We start from the raw sequence: 22960 nt of genomic DNA on the forward strand, positions 1-22960 counted from the left end.
CGTCAGGCGGGAGGTGAGACTGGAAAGGTGGGAGAATCTTCAGCAAGCTGATACTCTAACGAGTTAGGGTAGAGGCCTGTTATTTCTCCTGGCCTTGGGAGGAGTCCTGACGACGGCAGCTCTTTCAGTGAGATACTGGCAGCAGCAAAGACTCACCACAAGGCCTTGCTGTTTCTCCCAGGGGAGTGGGACGGGAGCGCGCTGGGCGGGACGGGGCGGGGCGCGCGCGGCTCCCGCGCATGAATCCTTTGCGGGCGCAGCACCTGCAGCGGGTCCGCCCCGCCCCGCCCCGCCCCGTATTTCTCTGGGCTCGTAAAGATAGTCGTTGTACCCGGAGTCGTGCTGCTGCTGGGTCTCAGGCGCCGGAAGCCCTTCCAGAAAACAAGCGGGGGAAACAGTGATTTCGGTAGGGCGTGGCAGGGCCCGAAGAGGGAGAGGGACTCTTTGACGCGGCGGAGGGATAGGGAGACGACTGATAGCCGCCATCTTTGGTTCAGTGCGGCCGGCAACGGCAGCGGCTGCTGTGGTGAAGGAGGAGGAGGAGCCGAGCGGGCGCTGGTACCAAGGCCTGACCATGGACGAGGAATACGATGTGATTGTGCTTGGGACAGGTCTTACCGTAAGTGCCAACTCCGGCGCTCATAACCATGCATCCTGCCTTTCCCATCCCCCGTGGTGATGCAGAGCTCTGGCCACCCGACTCATTCTCCCATCATTGCGGTCCTGTCTCCTGTCCTGGCAAAGTCAGCCCCGCGCCCACCCCTGTACCTCACCCTATGATGTCGGCTCTACTGCGCTGTCATGTTCTCAAGTCCCCGTAGAGGGCCCCCTTTCAGCCTGTACCCCCGCACCCTAGGCCTTAAACCCGGACCCCTCTCATTTTCCTTATCTGTGTCACTGAGATGGAAAACTCCCCCTCCCCCTACTGGACCGTTTGCACCCAGCACCCACCCATCGCCCGCACTCATCACTTGCTTAGCAACCTTGATTAGCATCCCTCACCATTTTGTGGTGATCACACTAGGGCACGGAGTGTGAAGGTTTGGGTATGGGGGCTTTCCAAGGGTGGGCTGTCATCCGGCCTTTCTGCCTTTTGGGAGGGGATGGGGAAACCCAAGTAATGTTCTAGAAGCAACAGCAGTGGGGGATAGTTCACATTCCCTCTACCCCAACCCGGTTTTCCATGGAGATCTCAGGCTGAATATATCCTCAGCCTTTGTCCTTGGGCTAGTGACAGTGACGGTGAGGGTGGGGTGTTTGTCTTCCCTGCTTCCTCTAAATCTTGTTGGTTTGCATCTTGAATCTGGACCGGTAGATAGGGCCAGAAGGGTCAGGGGCTACTATCCTTTGACGGAGGAGCAGCTCAGGGTGGGGTCTGGGATTTCAAGGTCTGGCCTTCCCTTTCATCGACCCTTTGAACTGGTTCTTCTCCAGATTCGTTGTCTTATCTTTTTGTGGGCTCAGAGCAGGTGGATACTTTCTTGGCTTGTTGGTGCTAGAAGACTGTCCTTGGGTCTGGTGGAAGCTCTGCCTCCCTAAGTCTACTTTAATGCTCTCATAGTTCACCGTTTTGCCCAGCAGGGTTATAAAGGAGACATCACATGAAACCATCTTCCCCTCTCCCTAGTGTTAGGCGTTACAAGAGCCAGGGCTTTACATTGTGAGATTTGTGGCGGGTTTGTGTCAGGCACAAATCAGGGATGCAGGTCAGAAGGCAAATGGGCGTGTAGCTGTAAATGCCACCCCCTTCCCTAGGAATGCATCCTGTCTGGCATCATGTCTGTGAATGGAAAGAAGGTGCTGCACATGGACCGGAACCCCTACTATGGGGGTGAGAGCTCTTCCATCACACCCCTGGAGGAGGTAAGGCTTCTTGGACCTAGGCTTAGACCTAGACCCCTTGTTAGTTTCTCACATAGGTGCATGGGGTGAAGTAATTTCCAGGTTCTGGGCAGGAGAGTGGGAGAGGGATGGGTAGTCCTTGACATTTTTTTTCTTCCTATCCTACTTTCAGCTATATAAGCGCTTTCAGTTGCTGGAAGGGCCCCCTGAGTCAATGGGCCGTGGCCGAGACTGGAATGTTGACTTGATCCCAAAATTCCTCATGGCCAATGGTGAGGGAGATTAAGAAGATGATGTATATGGTTGATTGGGGGGTAGTGGTGATTGGGAAGACCAGAGGGGAGGGTTAAGCTCAGGAATAAGGTCAGTCAGACAATTGGGAGCTTTTCAAGGAAGCCCCACTGATGTCCCTTCTTCTCTCTGGACACAGGTCAGCTAGTAAAGATGCTACTGTATACAGAAGTGACTCGTTATCTGGACTTCAAGGTGGTAGAGGGAAGCTTTGTATACAAGGGAGGCAAGATCTACAAAGTACCATCCACTGAGACTGAGGCCTTGGCTTCTAGTGAGTATGAGACTCCTTAACCAGAGAATAAGGGGACAGGAGGAGGCAGACTATTCTCAAGATTGGCAAAAGGTTCCCATTTGCCTAAGCCTAATCTTAGCTCCACATAGTACCAGAGGCCCCTTGCTTTATAGTACCTTTAGTGGACAGTACTATCTATCCTGGCAAATTGCCAGAAAGGAAGCTCATAGAGGAGGATTTCTTTTTGGCAGAGGGCCTACCTGATCCCCATAACATCCCCAAGTGGAGCTGGGAGGGCCTCTTCCTACAAACAGAAAAACTGAGGCTGAGAAGGGTGGGGCAGGGTTACATGACTGAGCTCTGGTGGGAGCCAGGATACCAACTTTCTTGGCCTGTTCTGGTGGAAAGAGGAGTTTTATGTCTCAGTAATACAAAGGGTCTTCTCAATAACCTTCCTTCAGATCTGATGGGCATGTTTGAAAAACGACGCTTCCGAAAATTCTTGGTGTTTGTGGCAAACTTTGATGAGAATGACCCCAAAACCTTTGAGGGTGTCGACCCCCAGACTACCAGCATGCGCGATGTCTACCGGAAGTTTGATCTGGGCCAAGATGTCATTGATTTCACTGGCCATGCCTTGGCGCTCTACCGCACTGATGAGTGAGGGGAAAGCTGGCTGGTGGCAGGAGCCCCTTTGTCTGGCTTGCACCTTACCTTCCCCATACCTGCCTATTGTATCCACTGCCCACCCTGCATATCCCTTTTACAAGCTCACCTGTTACATTCCCATCCCTCTCTTCCATTTGACCCATACCTTTGCCAGGTCACAAAGGGTGGTGGGAAGGCTGGGTGTTGTTATCTTTGATGGTGAGCAGGGGTGCTGCTGTCAAAGCATCTTCTCTTGTTCCCCAGCTACCTAGATCAGCCCTGTCTTGAGACTATTAACCGCATCAAGTTGTACAGTGAGTCCTTGGCCCGATATGGCAAGAGCCCATATTTGTACCCACTCTATGGCTTGGGTGAGCTGCCCCAGGGCTTTGCAAGGTGAGGACCTGTTTTTTTTTCTCCCAGCTGGCATTAATGGGTAATACTAAGGCCAATAAGCTAGGTGGTAGTGCAAGCCTCCCAACATTTGGGAGGCAGAGGCAGGCAAATCTCTGAGTTCTAGGATAGCCAGGGCTGCTACACAGAGAAACCCTGTCTCGAAACACCAAAATAAAATGAAATAAAGAAGAGACTAAGGCCAAGAATGGAAATTATCTCCTTGAGCATTTTTGTGACATCTCCTACCTTCCCATCTAATCTTCATGTACATTGTTCCATCTCTGGGTAATGAGGGCACAGCCCTAGTACATTAAAGTGCAGAGTAAAGTCTGGAGAGTTGGCTCAGCAGATAATAGCACTTGTTTTGTTTTGGTTTTGGTTTTTCGAGACAGGGTTTCTCTGTAGCTTTAGAGCTTGTCCTGGAACTCACTCTGTAGAACAGGCTGACCTCAAACTCACAGAGGTCTGCCTGTCTCTCCTCCCAAGTGCTGGGATTAAAGGTGTGTGCCACCACTGCTCGGCAAAAGCACTTATTTTTACAGAGGACCCAGGTTCAATTCCGACACCCACATGGTAGCTCACAACTGTCCATAACTCCAGTTTTAGGGAATCCAACACCCTCATCTGACTTCCACAGGCACCAAGAATTCATATGGTATACAGACATGAGCAAATAAAATACACATAAAATAGTGACTATAAAAATTATTTAAAAAGTAAATGAAATACAAAGTAAAGGAGACAATCACCATTAACATAGTTTCCCCAGCTCCTGGTAGCACGAGTACTGATTCTAGGACCCCAGAACCTTGAGGCTCGGCTTTCTTGCAAGCTGGCTCTTTTCCAGAGAGTCCTTTATTCTGAATTCCTGGGCTCTTTCTTTGTGGAGCTACTCCTTTATGCTATGCTCATTGGCCCTTTGCAAAATAGAATATTCTAGATGGAAGCTCCAGAGAGGAAGGAGTATGCCAAGATGGTCCCCAAGTTCATAGGAAGGATAGCTGAAATAGTTGGAGTTAACTATTGCCTACCTGGGCAGTTTTCTCTATCTCACTGGTAGGGTGGGAATAGTACAGTAGATTTGGTCCCAATTCGTCTGAGAAGACTTCCCCATCATTTTCCTTACTACAGATTGAGTGCCATCTATGGAGGAACATATATGCTGAACAAACCTGTGGATGACATCATCATGGAGAATGGCAAGGTGGTGGGTGTGAAATCTGAGGGAGAGGTAATTATGCTTTGTGCATTTGTTACTGTGGCTCAGTTAAGGTTTAGTCTTTTTTAGGGCTATGTTCATAGGGAGCCTTATTGCTGGTAAGTTTGCTGTTGCTTAACCCTGAGAACTTCATAGCTAGGAACTGGGTGATCAATAAAAGTCTACATAGCTATTCCTGTTGGCAGAAAGTATCCTTTAAATTGCTAGGTAAGGTGGTACATGCCTGTAATTCCAGTACTAGGGAGGCAGAGGCAGATGGATTTAAATCAAGACATAATCTTCAGAAGTCACATGCTGTGTCTGTTGTCTTGAAAGCATTCTTTTGGAAAGGGTATCATGTATCCCAGGCTGGCTTCAAATAGCATATATAGCTGAGGATGAACTCTTAATCCTTGCACTTCCACCTTCTTCATGCTGGGATTACAGGTGTGTGCCAACATACCTGGTTTATGCAGTGCTAGAAATCTAACCTAAGGCTTTATGCATGATAGGCAGGCATTCTACCAACTGAGACATATGCCTCCGCCCAAAAAAGCATCTTTCAGCCTGGTATAGTGGTGCATGAACACTGAGGTGGCTAAGGGAGGAAGATCCTAAGTTTGAGACCAGTTTGGGCCAAATAGACTCAAACAAAAACCCCATCAACAGCAAAAAAAAGTGTATGTGATCATTGTGTTTCAGCAGTAGGGTTACCACCTAGCCCTGTATGTGAGGGCTCATCTCTCTGAGCTTCAAGAAAGGGGCTATGTGCATAGGAGGGGTGGTGATGACAACCCAGCTGCCTGGCTTGACTTTTGACTTGTCTTATTACTATACAGGGCAAGAGGTAATCTGACAGGTGTAAAGTCTTCTGGTGCCTTTACAGGTGGCCCGCTGCAAGCAGCTGATCTGTGACCCTAGCTACATCCCAGACCGTGTACGGAAGGCTGGCCAGGTTATTCGCATCATCTGTATCCTTAGCCACCCCATCAAGAACACCAATGATGCCAATTCCTGTCAAATTATCATCCCTCAGAATCAGGTCAACAGGAAGTCAGGTAGGCCAAGCCATGAGGGACTACCTTCTGTTGCTATGCCTCTATTCTCTCAGGAAGTCTTGGGGCTTCTTGTGACATTTTGTTATGAAATATGCCTGGGATTGGATGGCCTTCCCTTTATGAGAGCGACAATTTAAATGCTGTTGCATGTTGGGCTGGGGAGGGGCAGGTAGGCCAGATTCCTGTCCATTTCCTAAGAACTACCTTTTTGTGTGGTCATTTCCCCTGGCATATGTTAACTGAGTGCTTCCTGTGGTCAGACATCTATGTGTGCATGATCTCCTATGCGCACAACGTGGCAGCACAAGGCAAATACATCGCCATTGCCAGCACCACCGTGGAGACTGCAGAACCGGAAAAGGAGGTTGAGCCTGCATTGGAGCTGTTGGAACCCATTGACCAGAAGTGAGGGGCTGAGCCAAACTGGGCAGGCTGGGTTGAAGACCAGGAATGGACAAGGCCTATTGTGAAACTTTAATCTACCTCTGTCTTCCATTTGCCCTGCAGGTTTGTGGCTATAAGTGATTTGTATGAACCCATTGATGATGGTTCCGAGAGTCAGGTAAGAAACCTGTCTCAGTCAGCCCTGCCTCTTGATACTCACCCAAGATCCCCTGTCTGACTTCTCTGAGCCCTGGATCTTTGCCTATTTACAGGTGTTTTGTTCCTGCTCCTATGATGCTACCACACACTTTGAGACCACCTGCAATGACATCAAAGATATCTACAAACGCATGGCTGGGTCTGCCTTTGATTTTGAGAACATGAAGCGCAAACAGAATGATGTCTTTGGAGAGGCTGATCAGTGATTGCTGACTCCCCTCCTCCAGCCCCTACTACCCTCTCCCCAACCTGTATGTTCTTCTCTGGGGCAGGGAAGATGGTATGGCTGGGCACATTCCCTGTTTTTAGCATCTTCTGCTTCCCCAACGCATTCCGATCACCCACCTCATTGATTTGATTCACAGACCAAATCCTTAACCTTAGTGATAGTTTGGGAGATGGGGGTTGGATAGTATCCTCTTTCTTGGCCTACCCTTGTTCTAGGAAAAGAGGATTCCTCTGTGTGTGTGTGTGTGTGTGTGTGTGTGTGTGTGTGTGTGTGTGTGTACGTGTACACCCTAATTCTGCTGTTTGGGAAGGAGTAGAGGAAAAACTGACTCTGCCCCCACTGTTCTTACTCCCAATGTAGTGGCCTTTGTCTTCTCCCCCAACTCTTATGTGTTGGAGAGAAGGGACCCCTCCCAGCACAAAATTGCATTCCTTCTCCCCCTTATAATTTATTCTAATTTATTAACTATAGCCTACCTGTCTGTCCCTCAGCCTTTCTATGCAGCCTGGGGCTGTAGAGTGAGCTCCCCTGGCCTCTCCCAGCCCTGGCAAAGTCTGGGTTGGGTGAAGGTTTAGGTGTGGCCTCCTCTGGGGGTTGATCTGTTTTTAATTTCTTGTCTTTGTGTTGTGTTCTCTGATAAAAAGCAAATATGAGCAAAGCAGAAGGAGGTGGGAAAGTGGATCCAAACCCCAGTATGCCCTGCCCCGTGTCTTTTCCTTTAGTGGTGGGAAACCCTTATCTTGCAAAGTGAATGTGTCCCTTTCCTCAATCTCTAGTGTATTTCACAGAAAACAAAAACCTCCCAATAAAACTGTTGAAACCTGAATTTGGATCTTTAGGTTCTTTGCTCAAAGTTTGTTGGGTTGTTTTGTAGGAATGTAGCAGTTTAGCTTCTGGAATTAGAATTGTATCCTCAAGTGTGAAGTAGGTTGATCAGCAACTGGTGTCATCTTTGCACTTGTGGCTTCTTTTTTTAAATCTTTTTAATATTTTGAGACAGAGTTTGTGTAACAGCTCTGGCTGTCCAACTCACTATATAAACCAGGTTGGCCTTGACCTCTGCCTACTTCTGCCTTCTGAGTGCTGGGATTAAAGGTGTGTGCCACCACTGCCCAGCTGCAGTAGTGGTTTCTAAGTCATAGAGAAGGCATCTAGGTGTGGAGACTTTGGGTTCAAGGCTATTCTAGGCTCTCTGAGGCAGGGAAGCACTCAGTGGATAAAGGCACTTTCCAGGCAACCTCTTTGGAGCTCAGCTCCATAATATGACCTCTGCACACATTCCATGACTTACACACACACACACACACACACACGAGCTGCTATGTGGTTCCTGGGAATTGAACCTGGGACCTCTGGAAGTACCTCTCCTCTAGTACCCATCTCTTCAGTCTCACACACAAATTTTCAAGAGTGGATTAGGCGCCAGCTTCAGTCCTAGGGAAGCAAAGGGACCTATACTTAGCCTTGGATGATAACAAAAAAATCCAAGCCACCAAGAGGACTTTAATGCTAGCATTTCAGAGGCAGGGACAGGCAGAGCTCTGTGAATTTGAGGCCAGTCTGGTCTATAGAGTGAGTTCCAGGACAGCTAAGGTTACAAAGAGAAATTTTGTCTCAGGAAAAAAAAATCCAAGCCGCCAAATAAGTGTTGGTCTGACAAAGTAGGGGAAATAGCCTCAGAGTTATGAGGACACCTGACCATGAGACATAGCTCAAAGAGCTCTAAGAACCAACTCGGGAGCGTTGCGCTCAGTCTTGGGGCCAACAGAGTTTGAGGGCGTGCAAGAAACTAGGGGACACAGCTCCGTCACAAAAGAGCTAGGAGAACTTGTAGTTTATCAAAACACGATGAGGGAAGGAGCCCAGCCTCCTGTGGGGCGGGGCGAGGCGTGATCACGTGCCAGAGTCACGGGGGGGGGGGCGTAAGGCAGGGCCGGCGTCCGTACGTTCCCTGGTGGGTGACGTCATAGTCAGCTGACTAAACCGCCGTCGCCAGGACTCCTTCAAGCAGAAGGCTCCACCGCCACTGTCGTCGTCGCCGCTCGTTGCCGCCGCCGCTACTGCCGCCACAGCCATAGCCATAGCCACTATGGCTCAGTATAAGGGCGCCGCAAGCGAGGCGGGCCGCGCCATGCACCTGATGAAGAAAAGGGAGAAACAGCGTGAGCAAATGGAGCAGATGAAGCAGAGGATCGCAGAGGTGTGGGCCAGGCCGAGGCGCCTCAGAGCATGCGCTTCGCGCGGGCCCCCTGGCGGTCTCACGCTGCTTGGCTCTGGGAGACCCCTAGGCGGGCTCGAGGGCGGGCCCCGCACCGGGGGCGGGACTTGGTTGTACATCTCTGACTTGGAAGCCAGCTGAGACAGTGTAATCTTAAAGTGGGCTCAGTGTTGGGCCGTGTCAGAGATTGAGACCACTAGCTTGTGAAAACTTCAGCAGGAGGGATCAACAGTGGTGGCACTGATGTTGGGTGAGACTTGAGCACAGAGTTTCCTAGTTCATGTTCCCAGCCTTCCAATACATGCAGGGAAGAGCTCATTTCCTGTGGAGAGGCACGGGAGTATGCCCCTGAAGCTAATTCCAGAGCCTTTAGCATCCCAGAGTACTAGTGTGTCCCTCAGGGCTTCAGTGAGTGGCAGCTGGATTCAGGGGCGTGGTACCAAGGAGACCTTGGCTTAATCCTTTGGGCAAGACTCCTGACAAAAGTAGGGCCTTAGCTCTCCAGGTGAGAACAGGCCCTATCTAGGGAAGTGAGAAGCCAAACCCAAGAACCAACCATCAGATGGAGGTATCATCAGCCCTCAGTCATACTTGGATTGACACGTAGTTCTCTAGTTCTGACCTCATTGCCTCAGTGGCAGCTGGAAGTATACTTCTGCTGGCCATTCATTAGGAGGTCCTGGTCAGAGAGGGACCTAAATGGTACCTATTAAGATAGGACTGGACTGAAGAACAGTGACCTGGGTAGCTGCTGACAGCATCCTGGGCCAAAAAGAAGGAAAATTCTCACAAGGATCCCTCATTTTCTTGTTTATTCTTTCCTGAAATCCCATGGTTTGGGTCTCAGGATCTTCAACTAAAGTCTGGGTAAGAAAAAAGGCCAAAGGTGAGTATGGTGGTGGCTGTAGGGTACTGAGTGAGTGCTGATGCCCAGCTGGAGACATGAAGGAGCCAGAGCAGCTTAGGGATGCCAAGGAAAAGATCACCTTTGGCTACTTTAGCCTTCCTAGCTTCATGGACCCTTCCACCCAGAAAAGGAAGGGTGTGTTATAAGATTATATCATAGTGTGTCTGGGTATTGATCTGGGACCCACAGCCACTCTTTCACTTCCACAGTGGAGTGGTGGATAACCTTCACTGATGTGTCCCTCCCCTGCAGGAGAATATAATGAAATCCAACATTGATAAGAAGTTTTCTGCCCACTATGACGCTGTGGAAGCAGAGCTCAAGTCCAGTACTGTGGGTAAGCAAGACACTTGTACCACCTTATTCCAGACCCAGGAGCTACCCCTTCACTGGCACTGGATGACCAGCCTTTCCTCCCCTATCTCCTTCCTCACAGGTCTTGTGACCCTGAATGACATGAAGGCCAAACAGGAGGCACTGGTGAAGGAGAGAGAGAAGCAGCTGGCAAAAAAGGAACAGTCAAAGGAGTTACAGCTGTGGGTCCCCCATCTTCTCTAAGCAGTCCTCCCCTTATACTACAGCTAGTGCTTGGGAATTCCTGGGGTGGGCCAGGCTGTTCCCATCCCCATTCCACAGGGAGACCCCATATTCTGCTTTGGGAGCAGTTGTGGTATCTATTGAGCTCCACACTGGTTCTCACTTTCCAGGTTTATCTTTCTTTCTGTTCCTCTGTAAAGGTGGTGAGTCCTTTCTGAGCCCTTTCTTTTTACTGGGTGCCTGAACAGCCTGCATTGTCCCCATTCCTCTCTGTCCCATGACCCCTGTGTCCTTTATGCTTGGTATGTCATAATCAGAGCCCTGCCCTTGAGCTTGAAGTAAACTAGGGCAAATAGAATCCCTCTGGGGTACTGGGGAGATCCAGCCTGTGCTAAGTGGACCCCTTGCTAGGCACACAGTGGCTCTGGGTCAGAGAAGGGGCCTCAGGGCAGGAACATGGGGCATGATGGCCATCCATGCCTTGGTAGGAAGCTAGAGAAGCTGCGAGAGAAGGAGCGCAAGAAGGAGGCCAAGCGGAAGATCTCTAGCCTGTCCTTCACCTTGGAGGAAGAAGAGGAGGGAGGTGAAGAGGAGGAAGAGGTGGCCATGTATGAGGAGGAACTGGAGAGGGAAGGTGAGGGCACTGCCAGCCAGAGCTCTGTCCTGGCATTTGGGCTAACATTTGGGCTGGCAAAGGAAGAAGCACACTCATTTTTTAGCCCTGGTCACCTACTGGGCTTGTGGTTCCCAGTTTCACACAGGGTAAGAAAAAACAACTGAGGCAGCACCATGGTTTTAAAGCTAAAGTACAAAGGTACTGGCAGCAGGAGACTGAGTCAGAGCTAGTCCATTAGTCCCTGTACAGGAGCCACCAGTGTGGGAAGTTACCAGAGAACTAGTGCCTGGTCTAAAAGGATCCAGAAGCTGTCCTTTGGGGCACACGGGATAAACTGAGGGGAGAAGATAGCCTGCTGAAACTTTCTGAACTAATGGGAATGTTTGTGACTACACTGCCAGGTATTGTAAGGGTTTTTTGTTTGTTTGTTTTGGTATGGTTTTGGTTTTCCAAAATAGTGTTTATCTGTGTAATAGTCCTGGCTGTCTGGAACTCACTTTGTAGACAAGACTGGCCTTGAACTGACACCAATCCACCTGCCTCTGCCTCCCTGAGTACTGGCATTAAAAGTGTTTGCCATGCCTGGTATTGTAACTGCTCACCACAGGTGGCGACTGGGCACTGGTAGTGATTGGTGAATTTGATCCTATACCTTCTGAAATCCAGTGCCGATAATGTACAGCCCTATTCATGTATCTGTTCTGTGTCTGGCCAGGCTACACAGTCAGTATGGACTCCGGACTCTCAGGAATGCTGCTTTCCTTAGAGCCCAGGGGAAATTACTAGATCCGAGTGAGAGAAAGAGTCACATGGGGAATAGTTGGGTTGGGTATGAAGGATGAGTATTTCATTAGTTGCAAAGATGGGAGGAGGTAGGACGAGTAGATAATGAAGTGAAACAGTTGGACTGAAATAACAGAACAAAGGATGCATTTGAGGGCCTGTAATAATTTAGGTAATAGCTGTTAGTCATGTAGGTTCTCCTTCCTGTGGTTGTTTCCTGCCACTGTAATTTTTTAAAATTTCTTTTATTGAGACAGGGTCTCATGTAGCTAAGGCTGGCCTTGAACTCCCGATCCTCTTGGTTTTCCTCAATGCTAAGATTATAAGTGTGTACTATCACACTGAGCCCTTCCACATTAATTTAGCAGTACATTTAACCCAACTGTATCTGAAATAATACCATTGAGCTAGATATACATTCAGTAGTGCTCAGGGCTCTAGGTGGCAAGTAGTGTTTGATTTATTTTGAGACAGGGTCTTACGTAGCTCAGTCTTGCCTTGATAGTCATCTTGCCTCTACCTTAGGAGCAATTCTATATTGCACTGCCTAGTGGAAAGGTTGTCAACTCACTGTGTATTAGTGGGATATTTTTCTTTCAGATAGTCTTACTGTATATCCTAGGCTGGGCTCTAAATTTCAGTGCTGTTGCCTCAGCCTTCTGAGTGCTAGGATTACAGGTGTGTGCCCCTACCCCGAGTTCACTGGGACTTTTGAAAAGCACTGGTGGTGGGTTTTCCCTTTCCATCATTTTTAGGTCTTAGCAACAGGAACTGGACACCCAGCTCCCTGGCATCTTTGATTATATCTTTTAGTTTATGCTTGTTATTTATTTAGGTTACTAGTTCTGTTTTTTCCCTTTATTTTTTATTTTATTTATTTATTTTAGGGTTTTTTGAAACAAGGTTTTTCTGTGTAATAGCCCTAGCAGTTCTAGAACTTGCTTTGTAGACCAGGCTGGCTTCAAACTCCCAAAGATCTGCCTGCCTTTGCCTCCCGAGTGCTGGGATTAAAGGTGTATGCCACCATCACATGAATGATTATTTTTAAGACAAGGTTTAACTGTAGTTGTGGTATGTCTGGCACTCATTGTTTAAGCTGGGCTTAAACTCTGATCCACATGCCTCTCCTCCTGAGAGTGCTGGGATTAAAGGTGTGTGCAACCATGGCTGTCTAAGTCAGTAGTTCTTAAAACATGTTCCAGTGGCCTGAGAGACCTTACAGACAGGTCCACGGAGATCAAGACCATTTTTAGTACAGGCATGGTGCCACATGCCTTTAATCCCAGCACTCAGGAGACAGAGGTAGGTAGATCTCTGAGTTTGAGCCCAGTCTGGTCTACATAAGAGAGTTCCAGGTCACTCAGGGTTACATAAATGTGACTGTCTAAAAACAAAACCACAGAATCGTTTTCTGAAAAATGGTAATATGTTCTTTGTCTCATTGCTCTAGAGATCACCACAAAGAAAAGGAAATTGGGGAAGAACCCTGATGTAGACACGAGCTTCTTGCCTGACCGGGACAGGGAGGTAAAAACTGCCTGGCTCTGGTGTTGACTTTGGTATTGATCATGAAGTTGACCTTGGTGGAGACTTTTGCCCAGGGAGCAGCCCTGAACCTCATCCTTTGTCCATTTCCTCTCAGGAGGAGGAGAATCGGCTTCGAGAAGAGCTGCGTCAGGAATGGGAAGCCAAGCAGGAGAAAATCAAGAGTGAGTACTTATATAGCTAGATACAGTTACTTAGGCCTGTTATCTCAGCACTCAAGAGCTTAAGGCAAGAGGCTCTGAAGTTTAAGATCATCTTTAGCTACATAGCTAGCTTGAAGCCAGTCTTGGCTACATGAGGCCCAATCTCGAAAAGTCAAAAACAAAACAGACACAAAATTAATAAGTTCTAGTAAAGTTAAATATGTGTGATCCAGAGTTGGGGCAGTGAAAAAATAGGGCTAAGACCCAAGAAGTTCTCTTGCAAATATTCACCTTGGCTATGTAGCCCAAGGGAACTCTGGGTACTTGGGTCTCTAGACCAAGAGGGAACTCCTCTTTGTAGGTGAAGAGATTGAAATCACCTTTAGTTACTGGGATGGCTCTGGACACCGGCGCACAGTTAAGGTAGGCAATGGAAGGGCTCCTTTTTCTTGAATTCAATAGAAGGCAGCTGACAGTCTTGGCTTGGGAAACCTCTGTGGATAGCAGGGTGGATCTTTGTCTTCTTGGAGGTATTTCTTTGGGCCGTTGTCTTTCCTTCCAAAATCACTGGTATACCTGCTTCTGCAGATGAAAAAGGGCAACACCATGCAGCAGTTCCTGCAGAAAGCACTCGAGATCTTGCGCAAAGACTTCAGTGAGCTCAGGTGAGTAAGCTATGCACTGTGTCTGCCTGTGTTATGCATCTGAAGAGCCTGCCTCCCCAGCCAGAGTATCAGACAACCATGCTGACTGCTCCACTGCTGGGAAGATGTTGTTCTGAGCACTGTGCTCCTCAAAGAGGAGAGTTGTGCTCTTTTTTCTTAACTTCCTGCTGTAGAGAGCTTAGGTGAGAGAGCCCTGCCTTGGTGATATGGTCCAGAAGTGGAGGACACTGGGACTCCTATCCCAGGTTCACTAAACTACACAGCTTCCCTTAAGCATTAAGGCTTAAAGTATTGTGCCAACTCACTGACTTCCAGGTATTCATCCCCACCAATCTCTCTCAGGTCAGCAGGGGTGGAGCAGCTCATGTATATCAAGGAGGACCTAATCATCCCCCACGTGAGTCCCTTTAACCCTGAGTCATGCACACTGTTTCATAGGAGAGTCACTGTACTGTTGTGCACTCTCCCAGGGCTAGTAGGCACAGTGGTGCCTGCTCCCACCCTGCAGGGAGGAGTGTGTGGAGTAGTGGGTGATAGAGACCTAGATGTATCATCAAGCTTGCCTTTCCCACCCTCTGCTCCTAGCATCACAGCTTCTATGATTTCATCGTCACCAAAGCACGAGGAAAGAGTGGTGAGTGATTCTAGCTTAGCTTTTTCAATATGTTGGGAAAGGCAGTAGTATGGCCTTGGGATTACTGCTTCTCCCCTCCAGGGCCACTCTTCAACTTCGATGTTCATGATGATGTACGACTGCTCAGTGATGCCACTGTGGAGAAGGATGAGGTATGATAGTGTCAGGGTACTGGGCAGACAAAGACGCCCTGAGCCTGACATTGGGGTTATCCTTGGGGAGAAGTCACAGGAAGGCAAGGTCAGGTAGGATGGCCCTGAATCACAGCCTTCATTCCCCAGTCACATGCAGGCAAAGTGGTGCTGAGGAGCTGGTATGAGAAGAACAAGCACATCTTTCCTGCCAGTCGCTGGGAGCCCTATGACCCAGAGAAGAAATGGGACAAGTACACGGTGAGGAGGCAGGGAAGGCAGGGAGGAAGGTTAGGTCCTGGGAATCTACTTCTTGGTATCCTACTGCTGGTTCTGGGCAGTTCAAAGTCAGGGGATGGGAGTCATCTCAGCTTTTAGTGATCTGCAACCATCCTGCCAGGAAACCAGAGATAACTAATCTGACATGGTAGAACATACCTGTAATCTCTCCACAGGAGAGATTGAGGCAAGAGGAGCACCAAGTTCCCAGATACTCTAGGCTACATAGTAAGACCATTATAACACATAAAGAGAGAGAGAAAGAAAGAGGAGGAGGAGAATCGGAAGTGACATGCTAGTCTGCCCCTATTTATTTCCTGGCTTCCATTCCTTGTTTCATGTGTCCCCATTTTTTCACACCAGATCCGGTGAGCATCCAGAAGTGGGCATGACCTTCACTTTCCCCAGAGTGTCCTCCATGTCTTCAGGGCTCCAGGTGCCTAGATTCCCTGGGATTATGCCAGAGCACTCTGGGAGGATGTTAGTTGCTATTCTCTGGCCCTAATATTGTCATTACTGTTTTTCTCTTTTACAATAAAAAAGTACACATTGGAGCTGGAGTGCCTACATTATAAGAACCTGTGCTTTATTTTTAGAGAGAGAGAGAGAGAGAGAGAGAGAGAGAGAGAGAGAGAAGAGAAGAGAGAGTGTGTGTGTATATGCATGCATGTGCATGCATGCCAGAAGGCAACCCTGGGTGTCATTCTGTTCCCATCTTTTTTAATTAATTGATTAATTAATTAATTAATTAATTTTTGAGATAGCACCTCCCGCTGGCTTGGAACTTGCCAAGTACACTAGGCTAGAAGGTTGGTGAGCCCCAGGGTGCTAGATACCTGTCTATCTCTCCAGGGTTGAAATTGCACATGTATGCCATCAGTGTTGGGCTTTTAAAAACACATTACCAGCTGAGCTATCTCTTTAGCCCTAAAACATTTTTGTTGAGATAACATGTAATATCTTGGTCATTTTACCATGTGTGTGGTTCACACCTACAATCCTAGCACTGGGGAAGTAGAAGCAGAGGAATAATGAGTTTTGAGATTAGCCTGGGTTGCACAGCAAGTTCCAGGCCAGCCTGAGCTACAGAGTAAGATCCTGTGTCAGTCTCTTTCACAGACCACACCAAAAGATTCTTTTTACCCATTCATTTTATTTATTTCTTTTTTTCTTTCCTATTTAAAATTAGACAGATTCTCTCTACATAGCCATAGCTATCCTAAGAACTCACTATGCAGACCAGGCTGGCGTCAAAGTCAGAGATCTATCTGTCTCTGCCTCTCAAGCACTGAGATTAAAAGCATGTGCAACCTTATCACCCATTTTAAACCATATAATTGAGTGAATAAATTAGTTTATTCACAATGCATGAAACCATTCCCTCCATATACTTCAAAATCATTTGCATCATTCCAAGAACTTCCTGGGTTTTTAGAGTCATTCCTCATATCTCCAGGCCTAGACCTTGACAACCTTTAAGCTTTCTGTAGATTGGCCTCTTTGGACCTTTCCTTTCCTGGAACCAGAAAGGGATATCATGGGAACTAATCTGAAAGGAAAAGAAGGGCTTTCTAAGGGAAGGCCCAGATGTTGCCATGGCTCAGTCCTCCCTTCCCCAGGATACTTAGCTGTTGTCTTTGAATGTGGGAACATATCCTCTGGCTTGGCCAGGGCTCTGGAGTGAAAAGGGAGTACTTCCTTAAGCCTTCCCAGGTCCTTGTGTCCTCTTAGCTGCTATGGGTGCCTCGAAGTCACTGTTCACTCGTCACATCTGTGCCTACCCTGCTCAGTCTGCATGGGGACTGGTCACTATTACAGCAGTGGGGCAGGATCCATCTGGGGGTGGGCAGTTCTTCAACCTCCAGTACCATTGGCTCTGCCATCTCAATGGCCAGCTCTCTCTGTTTCTCTTGGGTAAACTGAGACATAGTGAATGGTCTGGCTTGGAGGCTGAGATTTCCTTTGTTTGGGACCAGATGTTTGTCTGCACCTCTCTGGCAAGCATGATGGTACTTTGTAGTGAACTTTGCTATGATTGATTCTGTTCCTATAGTAGAGACATCTGAGATCACATTGAGGAGAGAAGAGAGTAGAGCAGGTCAGGATATCTTGGGAGCACATTGTAGTAGGTAGTTAGACCAGACCTCATCTACTTTTGATGTATGCTGCTGGGAGCCGTCCTGAATTTGAATTGTCTAGTCCTCTGTGACAACCCCAGTCTGCCTTTTGAAAAGCCATCAGAAAAGGTACTGTGGATAAATAGAGTCTGTTTTCAGTTATCTCCTCCACATATTAGTGCTTCAAATCCCCTCCTTAGCTCCCAAACTCCCTGAACTCTACATTCATATGGATGAAGCCTAAGGGACTCTGAGCCTGATATCTAGATAGGAGCTATCTCAATTCTGCATCTTCTGGAAAAGGAACTCCTTGAAGTTCAATCCTGAGTCTTCATGGGGGAAAGATCTATATCGTTGGTTGTTTTTATTCTTGACTCTTGGGGACCTGCCACCCAGCTCCCAAATAAATACACATGGAGTCGTATTACTTATAAATACTCAGCCTTAGCTTGGCTTATTTCTAGCCTGCTTTCCTTAAATTATTCCAGCTACCTTTTGCCTCTGGGCTTTTTCCTTTTCTTCTGTATGTCTTACTTTCACTCTTACTAAGTGGCAGGCTGTGTGACTGGGTGGCTGGCCCCTAGGGTCCTACTCCCCTTGTTCTCTTCTACCTTGCTATCTCTTGTTCCCTTCTCTGCCTTCCAGCCCCGCCTATCCTTTCTCCTGCCTAGCTATTGGCTGTTCAGCTCTTTATTAGACCAATCAGGTGTTTTAGACAAACACAGTAACAGCTTTACAAATGCAACAGATCTGTTTTCTGGAAACAACCCCAAGTGCCTGGGGAGTCCTTAGGATCAATACTAAGAGGACAAAGGTTTGTTGTGGAAAGAGAGGCCAGTTTTGAGTTTTGAATTTTTTTCATTTTTTTATTGATATTTATTGAACTCTACATTTTTCTCTGTCCCCCCGCCTCTCCCCTCCACCTTCAACCCTCCCCAAAGGTCCCCATGCTCCCAATTTACTGAGATCTTGTCTCTTTATACTTTCTGATTTCTGTGTAGATTATTAGATCTATGTATGTATGTTTAAAAACCACCTATGAGTGAGTACATGTGATAATTGTCTTTCTGTATCTGGGTTACCTCACTCAAAATAATGTTTTCTAGCTCCATCCGTTTTCCTGCAAAATTCAAGCTGTCGTTACATTTTTCTGCTGTGTAGTACTCCACTGTGTAAATGTACCACATTTTCCTCATCCATTCTTTGGTCGAGGGGCATTTAGGTTGTTTCCATTAGGTTCTGGCTATGACAAACAAAGCTGCTATGAACATGGTTGAGCATATGTCCTTGTGGCACAATTGAACATCCTTTGGATATATACCCAAAAGTGGTATTACTGGGTCTTGAGGAAGGTTGTTTGCTAATTTTCTGAGAAATTGCCACACTGACATCCAAAGGGGGCTGTACCAGCTTGCACTCCCACTAGCAATGCAGGAGTGTTCCCTTTACCCCACAACCTCTCCAGCATAAGTTGTCATCAGTGTTTTTGATCTTGGCCATTCCTATAGGTGTAAGATGGAATCTTAGAGTTGTTTTGATTTTCATTTCTCTGATGACTAAGGATGTTGAACATTTCCTTAAGTGTCTTTCAGCCATTTTAGATTCCTCTGTTGAGAGTTCTCTGTTTAGGCCTGTACTCCATTTTTTTAATTGGGTTATGTGATCTTTTGGTGTCCACTTTCTTGAGTTCTTTGTATATTTTGGAGATCAGACCTCTGTCTAATGTGGGGTTAGTGAAGATCTTTTCCCATTCTGTAGGCTGTTGTTTGTCTTGTCGACTGTATCCTTTGCTTTACAGAAGCTTTTTAGTTTTGGGAGGTCCCGTTTATTAATTGTTTCTCTCAGTGTCTGTGCTGCTGTGCTTATATTTAGGAAGTGGTTCCCTGTGCCAGTGCATTCAAGTGTACTTCCCACTTTCTCTTCTATAAGGTTCAAATGTGGCTGGCTTTATGTTGATGTCTTTGATCCATTTGGACTTGAGTTTTGTGCATGGTGATAGATATGGGTCTATTTTCATTCTTCTACATGTTGATATCCAGTTATGCCAGCACCACTTGTTAAATATGCTTTCTTTTTTTCCATTTGATTTTTGCTTCCTTGTCAAAAATCAGGTGTTCAGCCGGGCGGTGGTGGCGCACGCCTTTAATCCCAGCACTCGGGAGGCAGAGGCAGGCGGATCTCTGTGAGTTCGAGACCAGCCTGGTCTACAAGAGCTAGTTCCAGGACAGGCTCCAAAGCCACAGAGAAACCCTGTCTCGAAAAACCAAAAAAAAAAAAAAAAAAAAAAAAAAAAAAAAAAATCAGGTGTTCAAAGATGTGTGGATTGATATCTGGGTCTTCTATTCGGTTCCACTGGTCCTCCTGTCTGTTCTTATGCCAGTACCAGGCTGTATTACAGACTGTAGCTCTGTAAGAGAGTTTGAAGTCAGGGATTGTGATGCCTCCAGAAGTTCTTTTATTGCACAGGATTGTTTTGGCTATCCTGGGTTTTTTGCTTTTCCATATGAAGTTGAGTACCGTTCTTTCAGGGTCTTTGAAGAATTTTGCTGGGATTTTGATGGGCATTGCATTGAATCTGTGGAGTTTTGAATTCTTTTAGAAATAGTTAGAGGGGCTGGAGAGATGGCTCAGAGGTTAAGAGCATTGCCTGCTCTTCCAAAGGTCCTGAGTTCAATTCCCAGCAACCACATGGTGGCTCACAACCATCTGTAATGGGGTCTGGTGCCCTCTTCTGGCCTGCAGGCATACACACAGACAGAATATTGTATACATAATAAATAAATATTAAAAAAGGAAATAGTTAGAAATGTGTCTTTCTATTCTAAAACAGTATAGTAGAGTTCTTTTTTAATATTTCAGACTTTTATTATTATTTTATTACTTAAAAAAAATACCAATCCAAATTCTCACCTCCTCCCCTCCTCCCACTCCCTCCACACACCCTCCCACCTTTCCCCCCTCCAATCCGAAGAGAGGGTAAGACACTTTGCTTTGTGGAAGGTCCAAGGCCCACCCTACTATGTTTAGGCTGAGCAAGGTATACATCCAAAGAGAATAGGATCCCAAAAAGCTTGTTCATGCAATAGAGACAAATCCCAGTGCCACTGACAGGAGAGGTCACATTCTTGTTGTGGCTAATGGGGAGACAGAAGGCTGTGCCATGAAGGAACACAGAATCCCTTTGTCTGAAATGTTGAGCTGCCTTGGGATATCTTTCTGTATGCTGTGAATATGCATTGCTCTCATTGGTTGATAAATAAAGCAGCTTTGGCCTATAGCAAGGCAGGATGGACAGGTGGAAAATCCAAGCAGAGATACAGGAGAAGAAGGGTGGAGTCTGGGAGAAGCTAGCCAGCTGCTGAGGAAGGAAGACATGTAGAAAATGAGGTAACACTATGGCCACGTGGCAATATATAGATTAGGAGAAATGGGTTAAGTTGTAAGAGCTAGTTAGTAAAAGACCAAGCTATCGGCCAAACATTTATAAGTAATATTAAGCCTCTGAGTGGTTATTCGGGAACTGGCAGGTGGGAAACATCTGGTTACATTGTGCTGTATTAGTTATGTTCATTGTTGCAATAAAATGCCTGACAGAAGCACTTAAGGAAGAAAGCAGAATAGGGCTGGAGAGGTGGTTCAGCATTTAGAAGTACTGACTGCTCTTCCAGAGACCAGGGTTCAATTTCCAGCACCCACATGGCAGCTCAAAACTCTCTGTAGCTCTAGTTCCAGGGGATCTGACACCCTTACACCGACATAACATAACAAGTAAAGCACCAATTCACATAAAATAAAATTTTACAAAAAGGAAGGGTTTATTTTGGCTCAGAGTTTGATGGTACAGTCACTCATGGCAGAGAAAGCACAGTTGCAGGAGCTTGAGGCAACTGGTCACATTGTGTCTACAGTCAGAAAGCAGAGTGAGGTGAAAGCTGGTGCTCAGCTCAGTTCCTTCTTTTATTATTTCTTGGACCCTGGCCCGTAGGATGGTGTTACCTATACCCACAGAGAGGATCTTCCTATCTCAATTAACTCAATATAGAAACTCCCACACAGACACAACCAGAGGCTGGTCTTTTAGTGAATATAGAATCTAAACTGTAGATCCCGTCAAGTTAACAACATTAACCATCATGAAGCCAAGCTGGAAGAACAGAAATAGAGGGTCCAGTTCCTAAGATTCCTGTGTGGCCACTGGGACCTCATTATTGGAAGCTGGTGCTGGACTGAGGAGGATTAACTAGGTGTGACCCAGTTTCAGTAGGCCCTTGGGAGGTTCTCTGAGATGAATGTAGAGTTCAGAAGAGAAAATAGGGTTGCAGAAAGTAGTAAAGGGGCTGCTAGCAGAAGCTATTCACTGTTCAGGAAATTCGTGACTTCATAAAGAAAGGGTGTGGGCCATGCACAGAAGTAGTACAATGGGAAAGGAGGCTATTGGTCTGCTTGCCCAGGCTTCATTCCTGTTTCTTTTTGTTGTTGTTTGCTGTTTTGTTTTTTTGAGGCAGGGTTCTTCTGTGTAACAGTCCTGGCTGTCCTGGAATGTAGTGGGGGGAGCTGTGGGCCAGTTTCCCGCCGCCCTGCTCTCGCATGTTTAGCTTTACACGCGAAATATCAACACACAAACTGTATTCTTTTAAATACTGCCTGGCCCATTATTTTCAGCCTCTTACTCACATCTTGACTAACCCATATCTAATAATCTGTGTAGCACCACAAAGTGGTGCCTTACCAGGTAGATTCTAGCGTACGTCCATCTTGGGCTGGAGCTTCATCGCGTCTGGCTTCTCTCTCTGAGAGGCGTGGCATCTTACTGATCCTTCTACCTCACTTCCTCTTCCTGTTCTGTCTACTCCACCCACCTAAGGGGCGGTCTATCAAATGGGCCAGGCAGTTTCTTTATTAATTATCCAATGAAATCATCAGATAGATAGAAGACACACCTACATCACTGGAACTTTGAGAGTACTCTGCCACTAAGCTACACCCTCATCCCTCATTTTTTTTCTGTCATTTTGTGATGTGTGTGTACAACAAAGAAAGAAACAAAAACTGAGGTAAAATGATGGGGCTTTTCTGGCATAAGGACATCACTGACATCTAGCAAAATTATAGGAAGGTGTGGGCAGGAAAATTGTGTATTTGAGGCTAGCATGGACTACAAAGCATAACCTTGTCTTACAAGGAAGGGAGAAAGAAGGAAGAAAGGTTGGGAAAGCGGGATGATATTCAAATAACAAGCCACCAGTCAGATTTAGTGATGCACACAAAATTCACACTAGGGAGATAGAGGCAGGAGGATCAGAAGTTTAACGTCACCTTCAGATGCACGGTGAGCTTGAGACTAGTCTGAGCTACAAGAAACCCTGTCTTAAAACCAAACCAAAACAACAAAATGAAACCCAGAACCATGTAGGAGACACTTCTAGGTGTGTGTGAGGTTGTTTTCAGAGAGGTTTAGGTGAGGGAAGGCCCTGAATATGGGCTGAAGTTCCAGACTGAATAAAAAAAAGAAAAGAGAAAGTGAGTTGAGCACCAGCATACATCCCTCTCTGCTTCATTGTGATCAGATACCTTATTACTGGGTCTTTGTCTCATGCTGTGCAGTATTCTCAAACTGTAATCCAAAATAAACTTCATTCTTTAAGGTCTTTTTTAGGTATTATGTCACGGTAATGAGAAAAGTAACTAGTACAATACTTCTCCCCCTCCCCCATTTACCTTGAATGGTCAACCAGAAGCCAGCATGGATGGCAAATATCAAGGTATTTCATTCATTTTCAGCAGCAAGGTCCTGGACCAGTCTTGTTCCCATAATGGCCCCAACAAGGGTTTGATGTGACCCACCTATTGATTCTACATTCTGTCTCTTTATACAAAGACAAGGT

At 46.8% G+C, this 22960-nt stretch overlaps 2 protein-coding genes across 2 annotated transcripts; both read left to right on the plus strand.

Moving 5' to 3' along the window:
• Positions 1-316: 316 nt before the first annotated feature.
• On the plus strand, positions 317-7326 carry Gdi1 (GDP dissociation inhibitor 1). Its single transcript, XM_038317348.1, has 11 exons — positions 317-619; positions 1756-1863; positions 2015-2114; positions 2273-2407; positions 2830-3028; positions 3281-3412; positions 4544-4643; positions 5497-5668; positions 5929-6073; positions 6176-6230; positions 6325-7326. Exons 1-11 carry the CDS (start codon positions 575-577, stop codon positions 6475-6477), a joined length of 1344 nt encoding a protein of 447 aa, XP_038173276.1. The 5' UTR covers positions 317-574; the 3' UTR covers positions 6478-7326.
• Positions 7327-8460: 1134 nt separating this feature from the next.
• On the plus strand, positions 8461-15512 carry Fam50a (family with sequence similarity 50 member A). The gene is made up of 13 exons (XM_038317307.2): positions 8461-8700; positions 9878-9962; positions 10062-10161; positions 10651-10796; positions 13012-13088; positions 13204-13270; positions 13611-13672; positions 13838-13914; positions 14257-14311; positions 14500-14548; positions 14630-14700; positions 14830-14940; positions 15322-15512. The coding sequence occupies exons 1-13, from the start codon at positions 8590-8592 to the stop codon at positions 15328-15330; spliced, it is 1020 nt and encodes a 339-aa protein (XP_038173235.1). The 5' UTR covers positions 8461-8589; the 3' UTR covers positions 15331-15512.
• The last annotated feature ends 7448 nt before the right edge of the window (positions 15513-22960 follow it).

The sequence above is a fragment of the Arvicola amphibius genome, chromosome X (genome assembly GCF_903992535.2).
Source record: "Arvicola amphibius chromosome X, mArvAmp1.2, whole genome shotgun sequence".
Lineage (NCBI taxonomy): Eukaryota > Metazoa > Chordata > Mammalia > Rodentia > Cricetidae > Arvicola > Arvicola amphibius.

Excerpts from the sequence above, each read along its gene's own strand:
- Gdi1 (XM_038317348.1), top strand. The coding sequence starts at position 575 with ATGGACGAGGAATACGATGTGATTGTGCTTGGGACAGGTCTTACC. Across the intron at positions 620-1,755 it reads TGCTTGGGACAGGTCTTACC|GAATGCATCCTGTCTGGCAT; the intron begins GTAAGTGCCAAC and ends CCCCTTCCCTAG. Across the intron at positions 5,669-5,928 it reads TCAGGTCAACAGGAAGTCAG|ACATCTATGTGTGCATGATC; the intron begins GTAGGCCAAGCC and ends TCCTGTGGTCAG.
- Fam50a (XM_038317307.2), top strand. The coding sequence starts at position 8,590 with ATGGCTCAGTATAAGGGCGCCGCAAGCGAGGCGGGCCGCGCCATGCAC. Across the intron at positions 10,162-10,650 it reads CAGTCAAAGGAGTTACAGCT|GAAGCTAGAGAAGCTGCGAG; the intron begins GTGGGTCCCCCA and ends ATGCCTTGGTAG. Across the intron at positions 13,673-13,837 it reads GACACCGGCGCACAGTTAAG|ATGAAAAAGGGCAACACCAT; the intron begins GTAGGCAATGGA and ends CTGCTTCTGCAG.